Here is a 25,110-nt window from a genome sequence, read left to right on the forward strand (position 1 = left end):
AAGACTGTAACAATGGTATTTGGGACCAAGGCTAAATTTTTAACGCTTTCAATGAAGGAGCTGCAGATCAGAACCAACTAATACTATCCTAGCCCCTGTTACTAGTTTCAAATGTTTGGGCATATGGTTTAACATTTGGGTTGCACATTCATACCCTGACATTCAAAACCTATGCCAAACTACAGTAGGTGTACTATATAGGAACAAATCCTCCCTACTGCACCGACACACTTTATTCGAGCAAATACCCAGTATGTACCTGGCAGATACCTGGAATGCGCCGCTCCTCACCTCTGACAAGCCCCGTTGCGTTTGCCTTCCCAGCCTGGGTTCATGCCTGGCTGATGGGCGGCTGATCTGTTAAATGATAATGATTAGGATTTAATAGGCTGCAATGCTTCGCGTGTCTACCAGATGGCATAAATTCATGAATTGTAATGCAGTATATATATATATATATATATACTGTGCAGTATTGCAGCCAGCGGGAATAAAATGCTTCAATCCCTGCCTGGAAAATACCTCAATGCACTCGGGCAGAAACCAGTCACAAACCTCAATACACCCGGGTATACCCGAATTCGTGGGACTAGCCGAGCTCGAATAAAGTGTGTCGCCAGTGTAAGTCTGCTGGTCAGAAAGCGCATCGCAATGCTGATGCCAATTATATTATGGGGACATAGTATACGGCTCGGCACCCCAAACCCACCTTAGCAAACTTGATACCCTCTACAACTCAATATGCCGCTTTGTTCTCCAATGCAATTACAACACACGTCACTGCGAAATGTTCAAAGAACTAGATTGGTCATCACTTTAGTCTAGGCGCAAAGTTCATCTTTCCTGTCTTGCTTTCAAATACTTTCTGGGCAAGCTACCCAGCTATCTGAACAAGCTCCTCACTAGCGTTGGGCCAGGTCCTACATTTTTTTTAAACCGGGTAACGGGTACCCAGAGGATTTGGCGCCTTGTTCCCGGTCGGGTACCCGGCTACCCGGTTTTTCACTTACCTGGGGGTGGAGGAAACTTACCTGGGGTGGAGGAAGCCCGCGGAGACATCTGAACAGGTAAGCAGAGGTGTGGGGGCAGTGGGGCAGCATCAGCGGTCAGTGGGGAGCCTGCGCGGGAGCTGCCGGCTGTCCAATAGGAAAGCTTCTTCTCCTGCTCCGGTAACATGGTCCCAGCTCACAGTGCAGTATGGAGTCCTGCAGCTCCCGCGCTGGCTCCACATGACTGTGATGCTGCCCCACCGCTCCTGCACCTCTGCTTACCTGTTCAGATGTCCGCGCGGGCTTCCAGCAGGTAAGTAAGAGATACTTTTCAACTACCCTGACATTACCCGGATACTCTGCGCCTGGTCCACTTTCCAGCTGCCGGGTCTGGGTAATTTCCGGGTAGCTGAAAAGCCGCCGGGTACCGGGTAGTACCTGGTACCCAGTACATCACTACTCCTCACCCCTACCACATGCAGCACTTCTCATCTGAGATCTGACTGCAAAATACTGTTCATGGAACCAATGTCCAACAAAGTATCCGGCCGCTGCTCCTTCTCTTACCATGCACCCCACAACTGGAACAGTCTACCGGAGACTCTCACATCCACCACCAGTCTAAATTCTTTAAAAACTAAAGCTGTCTCACATTTTAATCTGGTCTATAAATGTTATATACGCCTATAATATATTATCTTTAACTGGGCATGCAATGTCTTGTATATAATGTATAATGTATAATCCTTTTCACTCATTGTAACTATGTATTTGTAATCATGTATTTGTAATTCTAACTCTGTACCCAGGACATACTTGAAAACGAGGTAACTCTCAATGTATTACTTCCTGGTAAAACATATTATAAATAAAATACCCATTAGTATATCTGCAAATATTTCACAGCTCCCCAAACCCGCTTTACTCACTCCATTGGCTTGTCATACAAAGATTCTGTTTAGTGACATTCAAATGGCATTCAGTAGGCATGTCACTTAATTGTAACTCGGGTGTCCCTAGGGCTGAAATTAATGCGGTTTAGCTCCGGAGACCCCCTGCTTCAATACTGTGTTATTAAAATAAAAGCAGCGCAAATCGCCTGTTAGAGGCACGCCGGGAGGATGACTGATTCAGTCTCACTCTTACTGCGCGTCTCTTAGAGACAGATGCAGCCCGGTAGGATTCACACATCTCGAGTCCCATTCAGACGCAGGGATCACCGCTGTGTTAATCCCAATGGCCCATTAGTCTGGCTGCTGGGATTCGGCACGCACAGATTATAAAAAAAAAACGTAACCACAGCGGATTTTGTTATGGCATCACGCTAACCTTAATGCTGCAAAGGTACATGGATTCCCAAGAATGGTTGCCTGCTGTATTACGCAACTTGTATAGCCCAAGTCTGGAGCAAAGAATTACAGAATCAGTAGACATACTCAACGTGCTATTACATCCTTTTGGACTTGTCTGGTTGAGCTTGGTAACTGATGCTGCATTTAAAAGCTGGTAGTGGTTGCAAACCATCAGGTGAAGAAAAAACAGACTCTGTTTGGATGAAGGTACTTCCAAGCGATTCCTATGGAAGTCTCCTAACCTACATACCTCACCACACACAATAACACCTCCCATTTAATACTGTACAGTTGGTCTTACAAGTCCCCAAAACATGTCATTCATAAATAGGTACAGTCGGTGAACAAATAAGTGACAAAAAACCCTGACCACACACAGCGTACAGCAAAGATATGAGGATTTGCGTATGTGTCTTCAAGGGATACCTCTCTCATGAATGGTGTGTTATATGTTAATATTAATTGTTTCAGAGCACGGTTTCAGTTCTCCGTACCGTCCCTAAATCTGCATTTTATATGTACTGTATGAACATGCTTTCTACACTATACTGTTTATTACATCTACTGATCCCTTTTCGCCCACAAACCTCATTGATTTGCATGTAAATTCTAAAATCAATTAGCTCTTCAGTTTGTGACATTTGATCACTATGGAATACGGACTCAAAAAAATCTTTGCATAAGACTGTATTCAAACATGACTTTTGCTTAAGTGAGCATAAATGCATTTGCTATGTTAATTTACTATAAACTTACTCATACATGCTGTGCTCATTTGCATGTTATTACCCAGAATCCCTGGCTGCAGTGGAAGCACTGTTTGCTAAGCGATAATGGGGAAAGACAGACATATCTGAAACAAGCAAATGCACCACAAGTGGTATTTTCATGTTCTATACAATGGAAGTTTTCTCACTTTTTTTTTAACCCACCATAACTTATTTTATGGCTGGTTATACCCACGTACCAGCTTCACGTTGCAAAGCCAGTAAAACCATCATCACACTGAAGAGATACAAAAGGTCAAACAGCTGTCTGTGAAGGGTTACTGTCTCTGTACTTCTTTAACCCAGGCTGTGCTGAAAAGCTGTGTAACACGGCAGGCATTCTGAAAGCTTATAGGGTTCCATGTTAAAATGGCAAAGAAGTCAAAAGTGACACACTGCGTGTGCTCAATTGCATGTCATTACCCAGAATCCCTGGCTGCAGTGGAAGCACTGTCTGCTAAGAGATAATGGGGAAGGGCAGGGCTGCAGACCTGTCTGAGACGTGTGAATGTGCGCACACGTGGGATTTTTATTTAATATAAACTTACTGACATTTAGTGCATTTTATGTGTCACCGTTTGTATTTCTTTGCTAGTAATGTTTATTAAATAGCCCAGGAATAAATCTGCCTTTCATTCCAACTGTAAAATATATACTGTACAGGAAAACACGTTTGTGTGGATGAGAGCAATGAAGGTTATAATGATAGTTCTTCATTGATTGAATAATAAAAAAAAAAGGTAAAAAGTAATGGTTGTGTGCTTGCACGAAGGAGAACTTAATCATGTTAAATAAGGGAACAAAACGCCTATATATTAGACATCCCACTATACAAAATGCACAGTAATTCCATGCCACAATCTGATAAACAACCCTACTGTAATACCCCGACACCCAAGAGACAGAAAACAGTGCTCATTGTGTGAATCTTAATTGAAAGAGACCTTCTTTTTTTTTAAATATATAATTCAAACACAGCACTAGCGCTTAAACTGAAGATAAATACTGATGGTGCATTTATTGCCTATTACTGCCTTAACTGCTGGGGAAAAAATGGTTAATACCCCCGTGGCTGTGAATTCTTGTTTCTTCACGTGTCAGCCTTGTTCAGTCAAGAGACACTTCACTATATTTACCATCAACAATTTCATATTGAGTATTAGGCACTGAATTAATTTCTGGGTTTATGTACAGCAACAAGAAGCCTTCTAGCGGTTGGACTCACAGAGAGCCCTGGCTGTCGCTACTCTGATGTGTTGCTGTGCCGTGGGCCCAATGTCTGAGCAAATTATATGTCTTTATGTAGGCGTAGGGCTGCCAGCTGAATTCTAATGGTGACATCAGGGTTTGTGTGATTCTAGCTTTGACAGCCAAGAAACAGCGGCAGCAGCTTTGTTAATATATCTCCCCTGAGCTACAGTGAATGATAACGCTCCAGAAGTGCTGCAAGCCTCCTGTTTTTCTGCACATCTCTCAATGCTTTCCATTCCACCCCAGCGTTACAGGTTATCCGTGTGATATATTAGTAAATCAAAGCAACATTACTTAGTAGCTGAAAGTATCCAGCGTTGCTCGGGAATTCTAAGTAACCAAAAATACTGAGATGTATAAATAAATAATTACATTTTTTTGTTTCTTAATAAAAAAAAATGTATGTGTTTTTATTCCAATGCTGTTGGGTAAAATAAATATATATATATATATTTTTTTTTTCATCAGGTGCAAAAATACACACATTTTTTCCAGTTCCCACTCTGCATCCAACAAAGTTGGCCATGTGCAAAACATGGATTTTCCAAATACTTTAAGTGAGTGTCCTTGAGAATTATTAAATGACATGGCAAAGGCAATCTTCACTGGCAACTGGTCATGTGAATTCGAAAGGAATGTCATTAAGGATGAGTGGGATTCTTGGTGTGAATAGCTTTTCTCCCTTAGCACAACCTGAGAAAATAGTGGGTCCGTTGATATTAGGCAAACGCTTTTTCACAATTAATAGAGTTCCATTAGATAGCCTTGGACCATCTAAATTTCGCCATGATAGGTGAGCCAATTAAAGCTTCAAGTTATGTGACGGCATCCCAGAGGGTTCGATTGAGTTAAGAAACTGTGGGATATTGAAATGCTTCATTTATGTCCATGACTGTGTCGATTGACTTGTATGTTCTAGCTTCTCCAGCCAATTTTTATTGTATTTGTATGTTGATTTAATTGACACAATTGTTTTTTGGAGCAAGAATTGCACGTTTGCTAAGCCATTTGAACTTTGTGAAATTCATTTGTATGTTTGGAAAGACTTCCTATTAATAAATCAACCTCATCTTCAATGTTCCAAAAGTTTTCTGGAAAACTAATGAATCCTGTGAGTTGATCAACTGGAAGTTTTTCCTTCTCCAAGATCAAGTAGCTGTTGAGCGAATCTGGCAGCAGAATGATCACCTTGTAAATGAATTTGCATGCTTGTTATAAGCATTCGGTAACATTCTACCAGAGATATGAATTTTTTAAATATACTTTTAGCTATAATTCCCTTTGATACAATATTATAAGGAATCGAGGAACACGTCCTTTGCGACGTGTTCCCTCCTTACCTGTTTCATCTCAGACCTCCGCTCTGGCACCAGCGTGTGCGCGCACCCCCGCTCTGCTTACAGAGTCACGCGCAGTTATTATAGTGTGCCACGAAGCTTAGCTCCACCCCCTCGGGCGCGCCACGCTTCTCTCGCACGTGGACGCACAAGTGACGACGTGCACCGCTCCCCAGCTGTGTGGCAAGTACTTGGTTAGCCCACTTGTCTCCTGCAGCCAATCCTTGCCCCCCTGGAGGCCGCGCCTCCACTCAGCCTCCTTTGCTACTGGTTCCTGTTCCTGTTAAATACCCTGCAGTTCCTTTCACACATCGCTGAGCATAACTTCTTGTAGCCTTGAGCTGCTGCATCCGTTGTGCCTTGCTCCCTGTCCTGTGTTCTCTTGCAGTTAACCTTTCGTGTACCAACCCGGCTTGACTTTGGAACCCCTCTGGATACTGAGCCCGGCTTACCCTTGACTCTGCGGATATCTCCAACCCAGATCCTGAGTTCCCTGTGCCTGTAACCCTGTAGGAGGTTCTCCCTGGGAATGGCCTCTGCCTTGTCACGTTGGATCTTTAATAATGAGTCAGGATACCCTCTTTTCCTAAATTTGTCCTGCATCCTGCATCCTGCATCCTGTCTAGACTATCCTTAATCCCATCAGGGGTACTGATAATTCTCTTAGTCCTTAGAGACTGGCTATACGGTAGCCCTCGCACAGTGCCTGGAGGGTGAAAGCTACTGTAGTGTAATAAATTATTTCTGTCTGTCGGTTTAGTGAATATGTTGGATTCCAATTTGTTATTCACTACCGAAATGGTCGTATCCAAAAAATCAACCAAGATATCGCTAAACTGACACAGTGCTTGCCGGCAGATCGGAGACGTCCCAGGAGCTCGCTGTAGAGGTGCACACTTCTGTAAGTCTGTCAAGCAGCGCCGAAGCAGCATCCTACGTGACTACAGGGACCCAGAAATGGTTCAAAGTAACCTGGATGCAGGAAGGAAAGGTGACCGATCTGCTGAGCTCTCTTACACTTCTTCTCTCGACTGTAAGAGACCAGCGCACCTGCTCTGTCTCCTTTCCTCTCCTGAACTGCATCCGGCTTTGTTTGAACCATTTCTGTGTCACCGGGGTTGCCGCTCTGCTGCTGGCTTACCGAAGTGTGAGGAAGAGAAAAAGCATCCTGCAGAATCCGTGGCCCGTATCATCAGAGATCCGGAGGAGGTGAAAGGAGTATGAGCAGTCCCCTGCAGTGATTATTACATTTTTTGTGTGTGAGGGCATATTGTATTGTTTCACTTATTTTAATTATTATAAATGATTTTATGCTATGTTTTAATCACAAGTCGGGAAGCAGGGTCCTGACTCCCTTTGCCCCCCCCCCCTCTTGCACCCCAAGCTGGGGCAACTTGGGTAGTAGTTACCCCACTGTGCAGATTGTTACAAGACTTCAGCAATGGGCAGTGGATGTTAACATCTATTATCTTGGGAGGTCCCAAGTGTTTATTCACCATTCTCCAGGTGGAAGATGATGTGTGTGCTTGGAAGTATGCAGTTATATTCTGTGTTACTATCTCAACTATGGGTTAAACTAATCCGTTTATCTGTCTTTCCCTTTCCTTATAGATGGGGATGGGCAGCAGGACCACTTGCTACCAGCCTGTGAAGATGAAAAATGCTTAAAAAGTGCTATTTACTTCCTGAAACATGGATCGAAACAGGTAAGATGATTTATATACAATAATGAGACTGGCTTTTAGATTTTTTTGCAGCACAACAACTAGATAAACGTATTAAATATTTTACGTTAACTTGGGCATTGAAGAAGCTCCAATTGCAAATAGCCAATTAATAATAATAATTTTATTTCTGTCACGGTAGACCAGGTCTTTTAACACATTTATATTTTTGGGATTATTCAATAGGCAAAACAAGGCAGTGAAATAAAATAGGGTTTCTTTGGATAAAACCTCGGAAATACAACAAAACACAAAATACAGAAATATACACACTTACTGGGGTCTGGGGTTTGTGATCTAGCTTTGCCTAGGTGCAGGGCGACGCTTGCAGGGGCTTTCTCAGATCGGAACCTTGTTCCTGACATTCTGGACTGAGATTCATCTGAAAATCCTGACCGGGACCTAGTCCCGATAGTCCTGGAACTGTTTTCGTTAGGAAATCCTGACCGCAACCGCTACGTTCTAAAATGAGAACTTGGTCCTTGCGTCTGACTTAGTTTCTGCAGGGCTGACTTTCCTAGCTTCAAAATGAAGCCGGTTGCTCTGCTACTAGTGCTTTGAAAAGCCCGCCCTAGCTTCATCGACTCAAGCCACAAAATTGTCTGGTTCTCTGACTCGTCCGTCTCATTACATAAACTCCGCTAAGCTATCCTTAGCATGGAGGTAGGAGGAGCAACCAATCAGAGCGTGGAAATTCCTCCCCGCTAGCCAGTAGAAACAAGGGCTGACTGGGTCTGGGCTGACATCAGAGGAGGAGGCGTGCCAAGCTGGCTCGAAAAGCCAGGTGAGTGGGAAATATGATTTAGCCAATGGGAGAAGCGCCTACGAGCTGTATCTCCCCCAGCTAGCTCATTGCCACTCGCTGGGCAGGCTTCACCAAGTCTGGCAGATACAAAAGGTGTACCCACAGGGTGCCCTTTGTTCTCCAGACTTAGCAATTCTCCCTTCTTCGCCCACCAAACGGTCTTCTCACCTCTGGACATCCTCTCCTCTTTGAACTACAGACTCTATACAGACATGGCGGCGTCTATGCTGATGCCCGGGCTGACTGTATAGAGTCTTATAGCAAATGTCTAAAACATTAAAAAATACACTTTAATAAAGTATACGCATTTGGGAACCTTATACTTATAAGGGAAATGGATTTGTGATATTTGGCCTCGAAATCCAAGAGTCTGGGGACACTGGGTTGCACCGGTGTAATTCACCCAGCGTACCGGCAAATCATGCCTGCTCGCCGGTGAGAATTACAGAACTACCGGTAACTTCGGCCCCCGAACTCCTGCAAACAAAATATTTGTATTTCTACCCAAATATCCCCCCTAAAACTGACACACAAGAAATCTCACAGTTCTAGGGCCAAGGGAACATGAAAACAGAAAAAAGCAGGGTCACTTTACTTTCAGCATGTATTATCCCTGGTCCCTATCTTATGTAGCTACCAGCGACCCCACGATTTCAGGGGTAACCAGAGGGCTTAACCTTAATTATATAGCCTGGTTACCCCCTACTCTCACAATTTCATATAGCACTTTTCTCCCACTGGAAATATAGCGTGCGGTACGCAGCACATAGGATTGTTACAGACACAGTCCCTGCCAAGATGAGCTTACAATCTATGTTTTGGGTGCCTGAGGCACAGTGAGATAAAGTGACTTGGCCAAGGTCACAAAGAGCTCCCCTGACTCAAACTGTGTGACATTGGTTACAGAGTTGGTGTCTTTACTCACTGAGCCGCTCCTTTGCCAGACTCCGTGTAAATGCGGCCAAGTCGCTTTATCTACCTCTGAAGACAAATAGATGGAGCTGGAATGGCTCCCGGCGCCAAAACCGTCGCCACATACTGTACATATACAAAAGGAAACACTTTACACAATTTGTATCCTTTTGAAAAATAATAAATATCATTTTTTTCTGGAGGAGATATCTATTTTAACACCCAATACTGTGTTAGTAGCCATTGGACGGGAAAAAAAGCCTTTTACTTCATCATTTTTAAGGTGCAAACTGCTACATTATTTAAAATAAATGACGATTTTCCTTAACAAGGCCACCTTTCTAATTCTTGTCATTACTTGAAGTATGAAATGAGTGTAGAAATTATTGCTACTTCTTGGCCTGAGATCAGCTAGTGATAATTTAAAATATGCAACCAATTAAGTTCTGCCTTAATTCCTTAAACTGCAAATATGCTGGAATAATTTTCCGGTAGTGCCGAGCTTCTTATTTCAAGTCTCCTCTCCCCACCTTCCTGACCAGGGTGTTAAAAAATGATCCGCTTTAGGAACCTTTACTAAAAGCCAGCGCCAAGCTGGCCGCAATACATGTATTAGCTATATTATTGACAGTATATCTTAAAGTTGTGATAAAATAGGTCAAATAGGAATCAGAAACTGTATAAATTTAGTCTGCTCAATGTCTGCTGATTTTAGAATATTCAGCAAAATCCTTCCCATAATGCTTTAAAGACGTCAATCCAAGCTTTCCCCCCCCTGTTTTTTTCTCTCCTTTATTTACATATGATTGAAGCAGGGGGTCTCCGGAGCTGAACCCCATTAATTTCAGCTTTGGGGGTCCCAGGCTTCCGGAGATATCTACCTCTTTAGGGGGTGCCGTTGCGCCTCCTGCTTACTAGCTGGGGTTCACGAAATGGCTGCTTTCCAAAGCTTCCGTGTCCTCCGGGCCAATAGGAAGCCGTGACATCATCCGCTGTAGCTTCCTATTGGTTCACGTGATGCGGGAACGTTAAACTTGCAGGTGATACCGCTACCCCCTACACCCCTCTACGGAGGTAAGTATCTCTGGAAACGGGACCCCCAGAGATGAAATTAATGGGGTTCGGCCCCCGAAATCTCCTGCTTCAATAATATGTAAACAAATATATATAATTAAAACAGCCAGCTTAGATTGCTCCTTTAAAGGTGCATTATTGCTAATGTTAAATGAAATAATAATTCAGGAATTAGAAATGTGTAACACTGATTTTATTTTTACATGTATCCTTCATAAATGATGTCATCTAAGTATTATCTATACACAGCACAAATAATACACCCCCCCCCCACAAAAACATTATACACACACACACACACACACACACATATATATATAGTGCAGAATAAATGAGTTCTTCAGTATTAGGTGATACCTTTTTTATTGGACTAACAATTTATGTCATAGGACAAGCTTTCGAGAGTTCTCCTCTCTTCTTCAGGTATACTGATATACACAGGAATCTATGGCAGTGTAGAGAGAAAGAAAAAAAACAGATATGTACTGTAGATAAGGTAGGGTGTTAAAAGTGTTTGAAGCCAGGGGATGGTGACAAGGAAAGGTGGGGAGGGATGCTGGGGGGGTGGGGGGGGGAGAGAGAGAGTGTGGATAAGAATAGAGGCAAGCAGGATAATTACAAATAATTTTGATAGGGTGTGAGAAAACCCATGTCCGCATTAAGTCCTTTGGTTTTGGTGTCAAAGAGTCTTATCATTCTGAGTTTAAATGTTTTCCGTTCTTGGGTGCTTTTAAACATACCATTGAGGATTTTGATTTTTAAATCATTTATGGAATGATCTGGCTGTGAGAAATGATGTCCCACAGGTGAGCAGTATCTTCCTTCTTCGTGATGGAGTATGGAGTGTCTGTGCATACTGTATTCTTTCTGCCTTGTAGTTTTTGGCTGGTTTCCCCAATGTAGCAACAATGAATATGCACAGACACTCCATACTCCACCATGAAGAAGGAAGATACTGCTCACCTGTGGGACATAATTTCTCACAGCCAGATTATCCAATAAATGATTTAAAAATCAAAATCCTCAATTTTGGAAAACATTTGAACTCAGAATGATAAGACTCTTTGACACCAAAACCAAAGAACTTAATGCGAACATCGGTTTTCTCACACCCTATCAAAATTGTTTGTAATTATCCTGCTTGCCTTTATTCTTATCCACACTTTCTCTCCCCCCCCCCCCCCCAAGCATCCCTCCCACTCCCCACCTTTCCTTGTCACCATCCCCTGGCTTCAAACACTTTTAACACCCTACCTTATCTACAGTACATATCTGTTGTTTTTTTTTTTTTTTTCTCTACACTGTTTTAGCCATAGATTCCTCTGTATATCAGTATTGCTTGACCTGTAGAAGAGAGGAGAACTCTCAAAACGTTGTCCTACAGTATGACATAAATTGTTAGTCCAATAAAAAGGTATCACCTAATACTGAAGAACTCATTTATTCTGCACTATCGCAACTGGACTAACACGGCTATTTTCTGCTTTATATATATATATATATATATATATATATGTATATATATATATATATATATAGCTAAACCCCGTTATAGCGCGGTCCTCGGAAGCCACCCGATCCAACCGCGCTAGAACCGGGGTCGCGCTAATTTTAAAAAAAATGGCCGCCGTGCGCTTAATCGGGAGTGAGGAGGGAAGGATGGAAGAGGTGGCCGGAAGCCCTACACGTCCCCTAGCAATGGCGAGTCCAGCCGCAACCTGCTCCTTACCTCCCACCACCGGCATCCATTTCCTCCCCCCCAGGCCCCCACACCTACCGGCCCTCCGTGGCATAGTCCACGTGGCCCTCCGAGTCCCAGCCTGCTCCTCACTCGCCCCCCCCCCCACTCCTCCCGACACCCCACCTCCTCCCGACACCCCCCCTCCCTCCTCCGGATGCCAGCTCCGCTCCGATCTCAGCAGCCGACACCAAAGGTAGGGAGGGGGAGTGGGAGGTGTGCTGTGAGAGTGTGTTGTGAGTGCTGTGAGAGTGTGCTGTGAGAGTGTGCTGTGTGCTGTCAGAGTGTGCTGTGAGTGCTGTGTGCTGTGAGTGCTGTGTGCTGTGAGAGTGTGCTGTGAGTGCTGTGTGAGCTGTGTGCTGGGAGTGTGTGCAGTGTGTGCAGTGAGTGTGTGTGCAGTGAGAGTGTGTGCAGTGAGAGTGTGTGCAGTGAGAGTGTGTGCAGTGAGAGTGTGTGCAGTGAGAGTGTGTGCAGTGAGAGTGTGTGCTGTGAGTGCTGGGAGTGTGTGCAGTGAGTGCTGGGAGTGTGTGCAGTGAGTGCTGGAAGTGTGTGCAGTGTGCTGTGAGCAGTGTGCAGTGAGAGTGTGTGCAGTGTGCAGTGAGTGCTGGGAGTGTGTGCAGTGAGTGCTGGAAGTGTGTGCAGTGTGCTGTGAGCAGTGTGCAGTGAGAGTGTGTGCAGTGTGCAGTGAGAGTGTGTGCAGTGAGAGTGTGTGCAGTGTGCTATGAGCAGTGTGTGCAGTGAGAGTGTGTGCTGGGAGTGTGTGCAGTGTGCAGTGTGCAGTGAGTGTGTGCAGTGAGTGTGTGCAGTGAGTGTGTGCAGTGAGTGTGTGCAGTGAGTGTTTGCAGTGAGTGTGCAGTGTGCAAAATAAATAAAAAAAAAATTTTTTTTTTTTTTTAAACGAGAGCCACGTTATAACGGGTCGTGCTATAACGGGGTTCACCTGTATATGTATGTGTATATATATATATATATATATATATATATATATATATATATATACCACTACTATTAAGGTTATGGTGGGTGAAAAAAGTGACAAAACCCTCCACAGTAAAGCATAAAGCAACTGTAAATATTACTGTATGTTCATTTGCATGTCTTAGACAGGTCTGCAACCCTGTCTTTCCCCATTGTCACCCAGCATACAGCGCTTCCACTGCAGCAAGGAATCCCTATGCTGGGTGACAATGGGGAAAGACAGGGTTGCAGACCTGTCTAAGACATGCAAATGAACATACAGTAATATTTACAGTTGCTTTATGCTTTACTGTGGAGGGTTTTTGTCACTTTTTTCACCCACCATAACCTTAATAGTAGTGGTGATTACCTAGTCTAGTCTCAAACCTGCTTTGCCATTAAGACCAACCTCACACTGATGATACCCATCAAGGTTGAAACATGTCTGTGAGTGGGTTTAATGGCTTTGCATCTCATCCCAGCCTCTGTCTAAAAGCTGTGTTTAAAGCAGCATGCATTGGCTTGAGGATTGGCTTGTGTAATACGAGCTTGAGACAAAAGGTGGCACTGAGTGCTCATTTGCATGTCATTTCCCAGAATCCCTTGCTGCAGTGGAAGCGCTGTATGCTGGGTGACAATGGGGAAAGACAGGGTTGCAGACCTGTCTAAAACATGCAAATGAACATACAGTAATATTTACAGTTGCTATATAAACAAGCAGAAATAGAAGTAGCGCCTCTAAATATCCTATTAAAAATATATAATCGTGGAAGAACTATTAGCCAATCATGAATGTGCTTAGCGGGGCGGCTAGATATAGACTAGTACACTATGATATAGACAATAAAATAATACAATATTAGTGCAATCTTCTGACAATGCAACCCTGTAAACAATATATGAAAAAATCAAAAAAATGAATTTAATGTATAAAAAATGTAGAAAAAATTGTCAAAAAATGAAAGTAAAAATTAAAAAACCTTTAGTACATAAAGTCCTGTTCCAATGGCACAAACTCCAGGTTCTTGCAGCCCGTTTCGAAGGGATCACCAGTCCCTACAGATATCTAGAAAAAAGGAAAAAGAAAGAAACAGGCGCACACCTAGTGCATTACCATAATAAAAAATGTATTAAAGGAACATAAAATCTATAAAATGCCCACTCACAAAGGTACAGCAATATTAAGCGTGTATGAGATAGGCTCTCATGTGCCAGCAGCTCCAGCAACAGCGTCCAGCTTAGATCAGTGGCGTCGTTACGTGGACCTCCTCCATACAGCAGGAACCGGAAACAGAATCCCTCGCCTTTGGTGTTCAGCATGTATAGGGAAAACGGGTCCCACCAGGAAACAAAGTTTAGAGAGTCCTCAATTCAGCTGAGCAATGGCCGCAACGAGCGCACATGGGAGCCCAAAGTCTCTGTGCAGGTATCAGCAGTGTGCGTGAGCAAATGGCGTCCGCAATCTAGCCACGCCCTACGCGTTTCGTCATCAATGATGACTTCTTCAGGGGATGACGTGGAGCTGTTGCTGGAGCTGCTGGCACATGAGAGCCTATCTCATACACGCTTAATATTGCTGTACCTTTGTGAGTGGGCATTTTATAGATTTTATGTTCCTTTAATACATTTTTTATTATGGTAATGCACTAGGTGTGCGCCTGTTTCTTTCTTTTTCCTTTTTTATATATATATATATATATATATATATATAATTTTTTATTTAATTTTTTTTTTAAGTGGTATTGAATGAATTGACACATTTTCAGCTGCGATATATATTTTGTTTTAATGTATCCCTAGTTAAACATATGCTACAAATAGTCAATAGACCAAACAAGCTAGGCATTTACTATAGTATGTACATAATAATAGTATACATTTAATTGTTAACCTTTGAAAACTGCTTGTTCTAGTAATAGCAAAAAATGCTCCTATTACTTACTCCCTCTAACAAAATCAATGATATGCTAGAAGCCGTCTTTTAAATACCACAGTATAAAAATAGGTTACGGCAAGTAAGGATAATGAATATCTATTAAAATATAAATATAGTACACACTCTTTGGTGTATAAATCAATATTTACACATGTGCACACACACAATTCAGTAAAATATCTATTGGAAGCTTTGACCAATGCTACAGAGTTACATGTTATTCTAATCAAAGAAATCTGCCTTCATTTTTAAATAAAACCATTGGTTTTACCATTTCTTCAGGATGCATCATTATTCTGTAATGTGTGTTTGTTCACAGTACAAAGGTAGATTTCTCTCTCTGTTCTTCTGATGATTCAGTAGTAAGGCTGTTCTGCTACTTGCAGAGATGGCAGATATGAGCTGCTGCTGTTTTTATAAAATGATTGTTCAGTCCTTCTGTACATACAGTATTGCAGTTCTCTGTATTTTTACCAAGGTATTCAATACTGACCTAGCAAGTATGATTTTGGCAGAAATACTGACCTGGATAGTGTATATTGTAATTCTGTGCATTTATTACATGATGTTGTGATTGTAATATGCTGCGGAAAAAAACATGTATAATATAAAAAGTGTGTGTGTGTGTTTCATTCTGCAACTTAGAATTTTGTTTACAGTAGCTTTTGACCTTTCATTAAGGCCTTTTAATGGGTTAAACCATTAAAGCGTAATCTTTACTAGCTATAATTATTACTGTAATTTAGTAGAGCATCATATAAAGTAAATAGACACAGCTTATATAAATCCCCCTCTGATTAGTAGTGGTTCAATGGTTTGGGAATCGCTGGTTTAGCGCATAATTCTTATTCTGTTTAGACATAGCAGCTATCTACGATCAATGGGTTTCTGGCTGTATTAACGGTATACAACAAAAGACAGGGAAGTCCAATGCTACATCCAATTGACAAAACATATATGGTAATAAATATAAAATTAAATACTTTAATAGAGATAAAAGGGAAGGTTCACACTTTAATGTTAGGACCTTCAAATTTGGTTATACCTTGATGTTGGTATGCAGGCCTATGAGGCTTTGGCCAAAGGGTTATACAAAATGACCAAGAAAATATTATTATTGAAGTATTTCACTTTATACTCATTATCATGTATGTTTTGTCAATTGGATGTAGCATTGGGCTCCCCTTTCTTTTGTTGTATATATCTGCCATGCTCATTAGCACTCCTTTTGACATAGATAGATAGATAGATAGATATATTGTGGTGGGTGTTAGGGTTTGAGCTTGCTGGGAACGTGTGTATTGACTGTATAGCATGTTATTGAGGATGGGATAGATAGTGTGTGTGTGTATACAATGCATTATAGCAACTAATATACTGTATTTGGAGAGGGCTTTGCAGTTGAGGTGTGAAGATTGGAGGCTTAAATACACAGTGCATGAGATTCATCACAGAATTAAGAGCTTCTGAACACCTCATTCACAGATGATGACTTCTGCTGTGTGAAACCTCATGGGCAATGTATTTGGGCTTCTTGTCTCCTGGTTAGAGATCACATCTGAGGATAAGACCTGTGCAGCCTTGGCTTTTTATGCACAAGGAAACCTTATTCGATTGATATGTATGACAGTCAATGAAATTTCTTACAGTTCACTTGAAGTGATGTTTCCATCTGTCTTCACTGATCTTTAAGTCATTCAAACATCCTGCTCAGTCCTATTAAATACACCCAAGGGAATCTGATGTATTTTTTTTCCAGTGGATTCCAGTGTTGAAGGACTTTAGGAATAAGGACACACTTTGGGGTTTTGTGCTGGAATCCGAGGCACATGCTCTGTCACTGCCGATTTCTCTACATGTTGGAGACTACAACATGGACGGGTACCCAGATGCTCTTGCTATATTAAGGAATACATCGGGGAGGTATGTACTTTTTACAACAATATATATATGGGTTTATGTATGCACTGTACGCATATATATTTTTATTTATAGAGGATCAATAAAAGAGACTATACAATACATGGAATTATAATGCAATAGCTTCAACAAACATAACATCAGACACAATGGAAATCCCTTCCCCAGGGAGCTTACAATCTATATTGTATTAAATTAATCCGTGGAGTGGAAAGGTTTTGTAGCTACTGTATATTGGTCTTAATGATAAATAGAGCTATCACAGGTTATTCTATCTTTTATCAGATTCATATTTAGCCTTTTAGTACATTATTAGAGCTATAGAGACCAGAGAAATAATTTATTTTAATTTTGTGAATTGTATGTTTCCTGATATTTGCCACAAGGGTGTTTGGACATATATAGTGATCACAAAAAGCATATATTGCAATATCTATGGCAAACTTCCACGTTCGATCAGAAAATTGTATCAACTGATTAAATCCTAATAAGATGAGACATACATGGAAAATAGGGACTTGCGCAGTCTCTTAAACTCACATATAATATGTATAATTTATGGTTGAATAATTATTCTAGCATACAAATAATTCAGTATTAATACAGAGTGTATTAGTGTCTATATATCAAGCACTAACGCTATGTAGTTTGATCATACCTGTTCATTTATGTAACTGTATTTGTAACCATGTATTATTTGTCTTAACTCTGTGCCCAGGACATACTTGAAAACGAGAGGTAACTCTCAATGTATTACTTCCGGGTAACACATTTTATAAATAAATAAATAAATTATATACAGATGTGACCTGTTTACATTTCCAGCGATCCTGGTGCAAATGTAGCAGCACTTACGGTTTTCCACGTGGTTCCGTGACCATGCTGATAGCAGCCCGGGAGGATTAACGCGGCAGGGAGTCACCTTTAAAGGAATGGACCCACCACAGCGCCATTGTGACTGCCATCTCCCTAGCACCGTGTTGGCGCCAAAAACACTAAGCGCTGCTACATATGTAGTGAAAGTGTTCTGCTGCCATCCTACAGTTCCAGTGCCACGGGTATATATTTTTTTCCAATGTCCCACATCAGGGTGGAGAGAAGGACAGAGCTAAATGTGGTTACAGGGAAAGATAAGCATGATATCTCTGTAATAGTCAATCCTTCAGCTTGTAGGTGACCTTGTATCCCTCCCCAGTGATTTTGGCCCTTATTCTGTAATGTGCAAATAGAGCCGATTTGGTGCTATCTTTATGCAAGTCTCCATTCTGTGCTATTGCCGTTTATGGAATAAGGGCCTTGGAGACTATGCAGACTTGTCAACTCTCAATGATTTGGCGTAAACTGGTACTAAAAATCAGCCAGATTGCCTCACAGTCTATAAATCAGTCTAATTCATTTAAGTGCCTGTCAAGATGCCATTTTTTATTAGAACTCCCAAATGTCACAGATTTTGGTCTTTGGAGATTGATATATTTATATGACTTTTATGATTGTTACGTTTCAGGTATAGTACATTTGATGAAGGCATCAAGGTACTGTCAGCAAATCCTTGGTAGTTTCACATAATTTTATGCACATCAACTAAATTCTATTTTTGCTCAATGATTACACGTCATAAATCGCTTGCTAACGCAAGCAAACTACAATTTGATACTTTGATATATAGATAAGGCACCAAACTTGATATTATATTTTTGAATGCCAAAATCCCAACCATGCAACTTAATACATAGATTTTGGATTATTCTGTCACTGTCTCAGTTGTGATATGCTCTGATTTCTTGCTGCAGTTCAGAAAAAATGCTTTACATTATTAAACACCTGACAACTGCTGCAACATTATTTTTTTAGAACAGATAAATAATATTTGAGACCGTGAAGGCATCTGTCATACTGTTACATTTATTTCTCGCATTATTAAAGAAATAAATCTAGTTATGTCAATAGAGTAGTATGATTCACAGGTTGGGATTTTTAAATGTCTCTCTACATCTTGGTTAGGGAATGCACAGTTGTTAGTCTCCATTTAATCTAGAACCCCATATGTGGTTGATTTACCATAACAGTTGCCACACTCATTATTGCTTTCTATGACATAAGATATTTCCGACCCGTTCACATGATTTGGAAAATATATGATATCCTATATCAGGTGAGTCTAGAACAGTGTTGTTACAAATTACACACTAAGCCCAAGAGAACAAGAATAGAAAACTTTGTATTTCCTAACTTTTGCATAGAGGAGAACTAGAAAGCTACTTGCACACACTCTATATCAAACGTATGTTTGCCGTTGTAAAGACCACGTGCTGCACAGCTGATTCTAATGCACACCAATGAAAGCTACACAGCCATTCAGTGGCGGGAGGAAAACATGCAGGCCACCATACCATATACATTTAAAAGGATTTAAGCATATATATAATATACATACAGGTCTCAATGGTTAAAATTAGCAGCCCAAGCTAAATCAATAAGCTGCAAATAAAATTATAAATATGCAATTAAAGGAATATTGTACCAATATAGATACATTAAAGACAAGATTAAATTGATGGATAGATAGTTTATAAAGAAAACAATGAATTGGAAGCATAACACATGTAAACATGCATTTTAGTGTTAAAATTTGCAATTAGCTGCCCGAACAATTACAATGAAACTCACATTAGCATGCATAGAGTAAACCAGTAAGATAATCACTTCTATAGTTATCAAAACAGAACATTACACTATGCAGAACTGTGTGCCTGTATTTCAAGGTCATGTAAATAGAGCAGGGGGGCCAACTCCAGTCCTCAAGGGCCACCAACAGGCCAGGTATTAGGGATATCGCTGCTTCAGCTGAAGCAGGAATATCCTCAGAACCTGACCTGTTTGTAACTCTTGAGGACTGGAGTTTGCCACCCCTAAAATAGAGTATGGATGATGTCAGCTTTTGACACTTATTGCTTTTATTTATTTTCCACTTCAGCTGGATGTATATCTGAACAAATCAGATGTTGCATCCAATAAGGAATGATGTGGCATTATTTACAAAGCTGAAACTGGAAGAGAAAATGTGTTTACTCCTCTTTGCTTATTTAATTACTCTGAGCAGAAAGGCAAACAAAACTGTACCTAATGTGCCGGTGGCTGGTCTGACAGTGAAGAGTAATGTCTTGCTCAGCACCATAGTAAACTAGTTGCAGTAATAAGTTAGAGGAGGTGGGCAAAGAAAGGGTTTAACACAATTCAAATACAGGGGACTCAAATCTTCTCCACTCCACTAAGGGCAGTACAATTTTAACATGGCGGTGATACCGGCACCCCATAACTGGGCCTGTAACCCGGGACGTAGGGGTTCCCCGGACCTGAAATCAACTTTGTTCAGCTCAGGAGACACCCTGCTACAAAACTGTAATTTTTGAATTTTAATAAAACCCCCGCAATCGCCTGTGAGAGACGCGCAGTTAGAGGGACTGATTCAGACTCTCTTTCTGCGCGTCTATTACACACAGGCAGACGCCGGTAGCATTCACACAGCAGGGGTCCCTGCTTTGGGAAGGTAATGCGCCGCAGTCATTTAAAAAAACTAACGCGCCAAAAACAGGGAGAATTAGGGGATTATATCGTTTTCCAATTCGTGATCCGTTCGAATAACAGACGCTGCATCAATATTTCAATAACAAATAAGTGTGAACTTTCTAGAAGATCTGTATAATATATATATATATATATATATATATATATATATAGCTTAACACCGCTATAGCGCGGTCCTCGGGGGCCACCCGCGACCACCGCGTTATAAACGGGGGCGCGTAAACAAAATGGCGCTGAAAAAATAAAAAAAATTTTGTGGTGGTACCGCCGGAGGGGGAAAGCTGAGAACTCTCCCAGAGTTCCCAGACCCGGTGGGGCAGCGGCAACAGCACACAGCACTTACCCGGCATCTTGCAGCTCTTCTCCCTGTCTCTGCTTCCTGCTTCTGCTTCCGTCTTGCGAGAGCAAGCTCCCTTAAAGAGACAGTGTGTCTCTGTGTGTGTGTGTGTGTGTGTATTTGACTGTGTGTCAGTGTGTGTGTGCAGTGTGCTGTGTGTGTACAGTATGCTGTGAGTGTGCAGTGTGCTGTGAGTGTATGCAGTGTGCTGTGAGTGTATGCAGTGTGTGTGTGCTGTGAGTGTGTGTGTGTGTGTGTGTGTGCAGTGTGCTGTGAGTGTGTGCTATGAGTGTATGCCGTGTGCTGTGTGTGTGTGTGCTGTGAGTGTGTGTGTATGTGTGCAGTGTGCTGTGAGTATGTGCAGTGTGCTGTGAGTGTGTGCAGTGTGCTGTGAGTGTGTGCAGTGTGCTGTGAGTGTGTGCAGTGTGCTGTGAGTGTGTGCAGTGTGCTGTGAATGTGTGCAGTGTGCTGTGAGTGTGTGCTGTGTGTGTATGCAGTGTGTTGTGATTGTATGCAGTGTGCTGTGAGTCTGTGCTATGAGTGTATGCAGTGTGCTGTGCAGTGTGCTGTGTGTGTCAGTGTGCTGTGTGTGTGTGTGTGTGTGTGTGTGTGTGTGTGTGTGTGCTGTGAGTGTTAGTGTGTGTGTGCAGTGTGCTGTGAGTATGTGCAGTGTGCTGTGAGTGTGTGCAGTGTGCTGTGTGTGTGCAGTGTGCTGTGAGTGAATGCAGTGTGCTTTGAGTGTATGCAGTGTGTTGTGAATGTATGCAGTGTGCTATGAGTGTATGCAGTGTGCTGTGCAGTGTGCTGTGTGTGTGTCAGTGTGTGTGCAGTGTGCTGTGAGTGTGTGCAGTGTGCTGTGAGTGTGTGCAGTGTGCTGTGAATGTATGCAGTGTGCTGTGAGTGTGTGCAGTGTGCTGTGAGTGTGTGCAGTGTGCTGTGAGTGTATGCAGTGTGAATTCGGGGTCCACGCTCAAACCGCGTTATAAGCGGATCCGCGTCATAGTGGATCGCGCTATAACGGGGTTGAGCTGTATATATATATTTATATATATATGTGCATTTCTTCAGCTTAAAGTGAGTTTCATTGTTAAATATTGCACTGAACTGTTTGAACAGCTATAATAAAATTGGCAAGGGTGATGGTCCGTTGGCCTCTTAGAAGCACTTTGTGGTCTGGATTTATCCTGAGGGACACAGGTTGAAAAGAGCCCTATTTTAGGCCCTAGATTTGCCTTTCTAACCCTCTATCACCTCTTGAAAGTTACTGAATGTTTTTAACCACTTCTCCACCCAAATCCTGGAATAGTTTACTTTTCTTGAACATTGTTGTCAATGGTCTTCTTAGCTAGCAGGGTTCAGATGACTCGAACTGGTCATTGTGTGCCATATGCTACTCTGTATGACACCTTGCAGTGCCGAAAGATAACTTACAGCTCATTCAATTAAATACGCCTTAAGGTGTCTGCAGTTACCAGCAGGTGTCTTGTGGTACAGTGCTGCTTAGTAAATATCACCCGACAGATGTAGCAAGACTCATTGTCTCTGGAGCCACGGGCATGGAAGGAAAAAGCAGCGGCGCTGTAAACAGTGTCTGCCGCCGGGGTCTATGTTTGCCAATGGAATGCCCCAGTAGCATTAATCTACAGGTGCGGTGGTTGACCATGGGTGGCAGCGGCACCGAAGACAGTAAGCTCAGTTACATGTGTATAACTATCCCTTGTGAAGTCAAGCATTGTGTTCAGATTTCTCTGCTCATGGCTACTTCATAATTTTCCTGCAATACCTCACGCTAATGAAATATTCGAAGAGGTTCATTCCCTCAGTGCCAGAGGAGCCCGCCCCACAAGAGATGCTCCCTTTTCCTTGAAGGCCTTTTGAAAAGGCACCGCTGTTTTCTTCGATATTCCCTAAATGGAATTTTATTTTGTTTTTTTATCTAGTGCTCAATACAAGTTGCAATTATTTCTGGCTACCATCATCCAAGTGCATGTGATGCCTTTCGATTGCATTACAGGCTCCTGCATCCTGCAAGAGCTAAAATCAAATAAAAACATTTCTAAAGCTGAACGACATACTGTAGGCATCAAACTATAAGTCTGATGTACTTTAAAAAAAAAAAAAAAGATTGGTTTTACCTTTTTATACATTTTCTGCTCTCAGGTAGGAATTGTAATCATAACACAATGTGTATAGCTGGGTTTAATTGTATCTGTGGAGTACGGTAATATGGGTTCTCTTGTACCAAAACCTTTATCACGATATAGGACAATAAATTGTAATGTTCCCATGCATTACAAGTACAGTCGTTGTACAAACAGAGCACTATTGTACATCTTTGTGGTCTAAAAGTACAGACCAGATTTAGTTATGGATTGAAAGTAGGAAGAAAACACCAGCTGTGTTTTTCATCTCCGTCTCCTATTGTTTCCATAAAATCTTAAACAGAGAGCAGTCTTCGTGTACCACACAGCTAGACACAGGGCACACACAGGGCAGCTTTTAGGAGATGTAAAAACAGAGTTGTGTGCACCTAGCAATGACACTTTTGAGTGTAACAGGACAGAAATCCTTAGAAATTTGTTCTAAGAAGTCGTTCATCTTAAGGACTGTCACGAAAGGCACACCTGTGAGCACGTGACTTGTGTGTGTATATATGGTTAATACACAAAGCTACCTACGGTATCTCACACACTTTTCACCCCCGAGGGTCCCTCAAATGAGTAATATCCCCCTCAATCCATCACAATATATATATATATATATATATATCTTAAATCGCTTACACTGCCAAAGATACAAAAAAGTCTAATCGCCAGGGTCTTTAAGAAAAATATGTATTAAATACACCAACATCTATTGATTCTATCTGTCTTTCTAACTGTCGACCTGTCTCCCTCCTGCCTTTTGCCTCTAAACTCCTTGAACGTCTTGTGTTCTATCACTTGCTCCACTTTCTCAACACCTATTCTCTCCTAGACCCTCTACAATTTGACTTCCGCACTGCTCACTAGACTGAAACAGCCCTCACTAAAATAACTAATGACCTCCATGCTGCCAAAGACAGAGGTCATTACACTTTGCTCATATTACTTGAGCTCTCTGCAGCATTTGACACTGTGCACCACCCTCTTCTCCTTCACATTCTCCATACTCTTGGTATTCGTAACAAAGCTCTATCCTGGATCTCCTCTTACCTCTCCCATCATACTTTCAGTGTCTCTTCTGCTAACACCTCCTCCTCTATCGGTCTCTATGTGGGGGTACCCCAGAGCTCTGTCCTGGGACCTCTACTCTTTTCTCTGTACACACTTTCTCTAGGTGACCTAATCACATCTCTTGGGTTTAAATATCACCTCTATGCCTACAACACACAAATTTACTTTTCAACCCCTGACCTTACACCTGCTGTACAGACCAAAGTTTCTGAATGTCTCTCTGCTATATCATCCTGGATGGCCCTCCGTCGACTTAATCTTATCATGGCAAAAACAGAACTGTGAAGAGTGGGGGGGGGCACAGACCTGTGAAGGGGGGGGCCCAGCTGTGAACGCGGGAGGGCCGCATTCATGTGCAAGGGGGGGCCCAGATTGCTGTCAACAGGGGGGTGAGGGGGAGGGAAAGGGAGAGAGAGGGCAATGGGGGAAGAGAGAGGGGGAGCGGAGTTGAGGGGTGAGCGGAGAGAGAGGTGGAGCGGGAAAATTCTACCCCGGGCAAAGCCGGTATATCAGCTAGTACTGAATATTTTGTAGCCTTATTATGATGAGGACATTTTTTTGTTTATTTGCCATTTGTAGAACACGGTAGAGATCAAAGGGAATGGTTCTTTTTTTAAAAGACTAACTCATTGAAAACTCCTTTGATATCATAGGGGTTAAAATAGTTATGCTAGGTGTACATCGTTTTCAAGTATTTCTTGGAATATAGTACAAAAGGACAGATTATTACACATTTTAACCAATTATACTGTAGTTACACACACAATTAAAGTAAGGCATTAAATGAAATGCAAAAACAACCCACTAAATTAACCATTAAACTATGTGCGCTCAAAGACTTAAGAAGTGACAAGTGACAACATATAACATAATAGGGTATGCTGATGAAATTGATAATAATAATAATAGCATGGTATTGTATAGCGCTGCTAGTTTTACGTAGCGCTTTACAGAGACATTTTGCAGGCACAAGTCCCTGTCCCGTGGAGCTTACAATCTATGTTTCCTCTGGATCAATAAGTAAGTATAGATATAGGATAAAGTATCTGTTGTCTAAATTTAGCATAGGCTGAACTTGATGGACGTACGTCTTTTTTCAACCCCATCTACTATGTAACTGTATGTTTTTGGTGCCAGAGGCACAGGGAGATAAAGTGACTTGCCCAAGATCACAAGGAGCAGGCTCCCATGTTTCAAACTCTCGGTGCCAG

At 41.9% G+C, this 25,110-nt stretch overlaps 1 protein-coding gene across 1 annotated transcript in view; it reads left to right on the forward strand.

Annotated features, from left to right (window-relative positions):
* Nucleotides 1-25,110, forward strand: part of ITFG1 (integrin alpha FG-GAP repeat containing 1) — a 300,241-nt gene that overhangs the window by 133,596 nt on the left and 141,535 nt on the right. Inside the window, exons 9-10 of the mRNA XM_075576274.1 lie at nucleotides 7,308-7,402; nucleotides 16,602-16,765. Coding sequence (XP_075432389.1) covers nucleotides 7,308-7,402; nucleotides 16,602-16,765 — 259 coding nt within the window. The remainder of the gene's footprint in view (nucleotides 1-7,307; nucleotides 7,403-16,601; nucleotides 16,766-25,110) is intronic.

Source organism: Ascaphus truei, chromosome 19, assembly GCF_040206685.1.
Source record: "Ascaphus truei isolate aAscTru1 chromosome 19, aAscTru1.hap1, whole genome shotgun sequence".
Classification (NCBI taxonomy): Eukaryota; Metazoa; Chordata; class Amphibia; order Anura; family Ascaphidae; genus Ascaphus; species Ascaphus truei.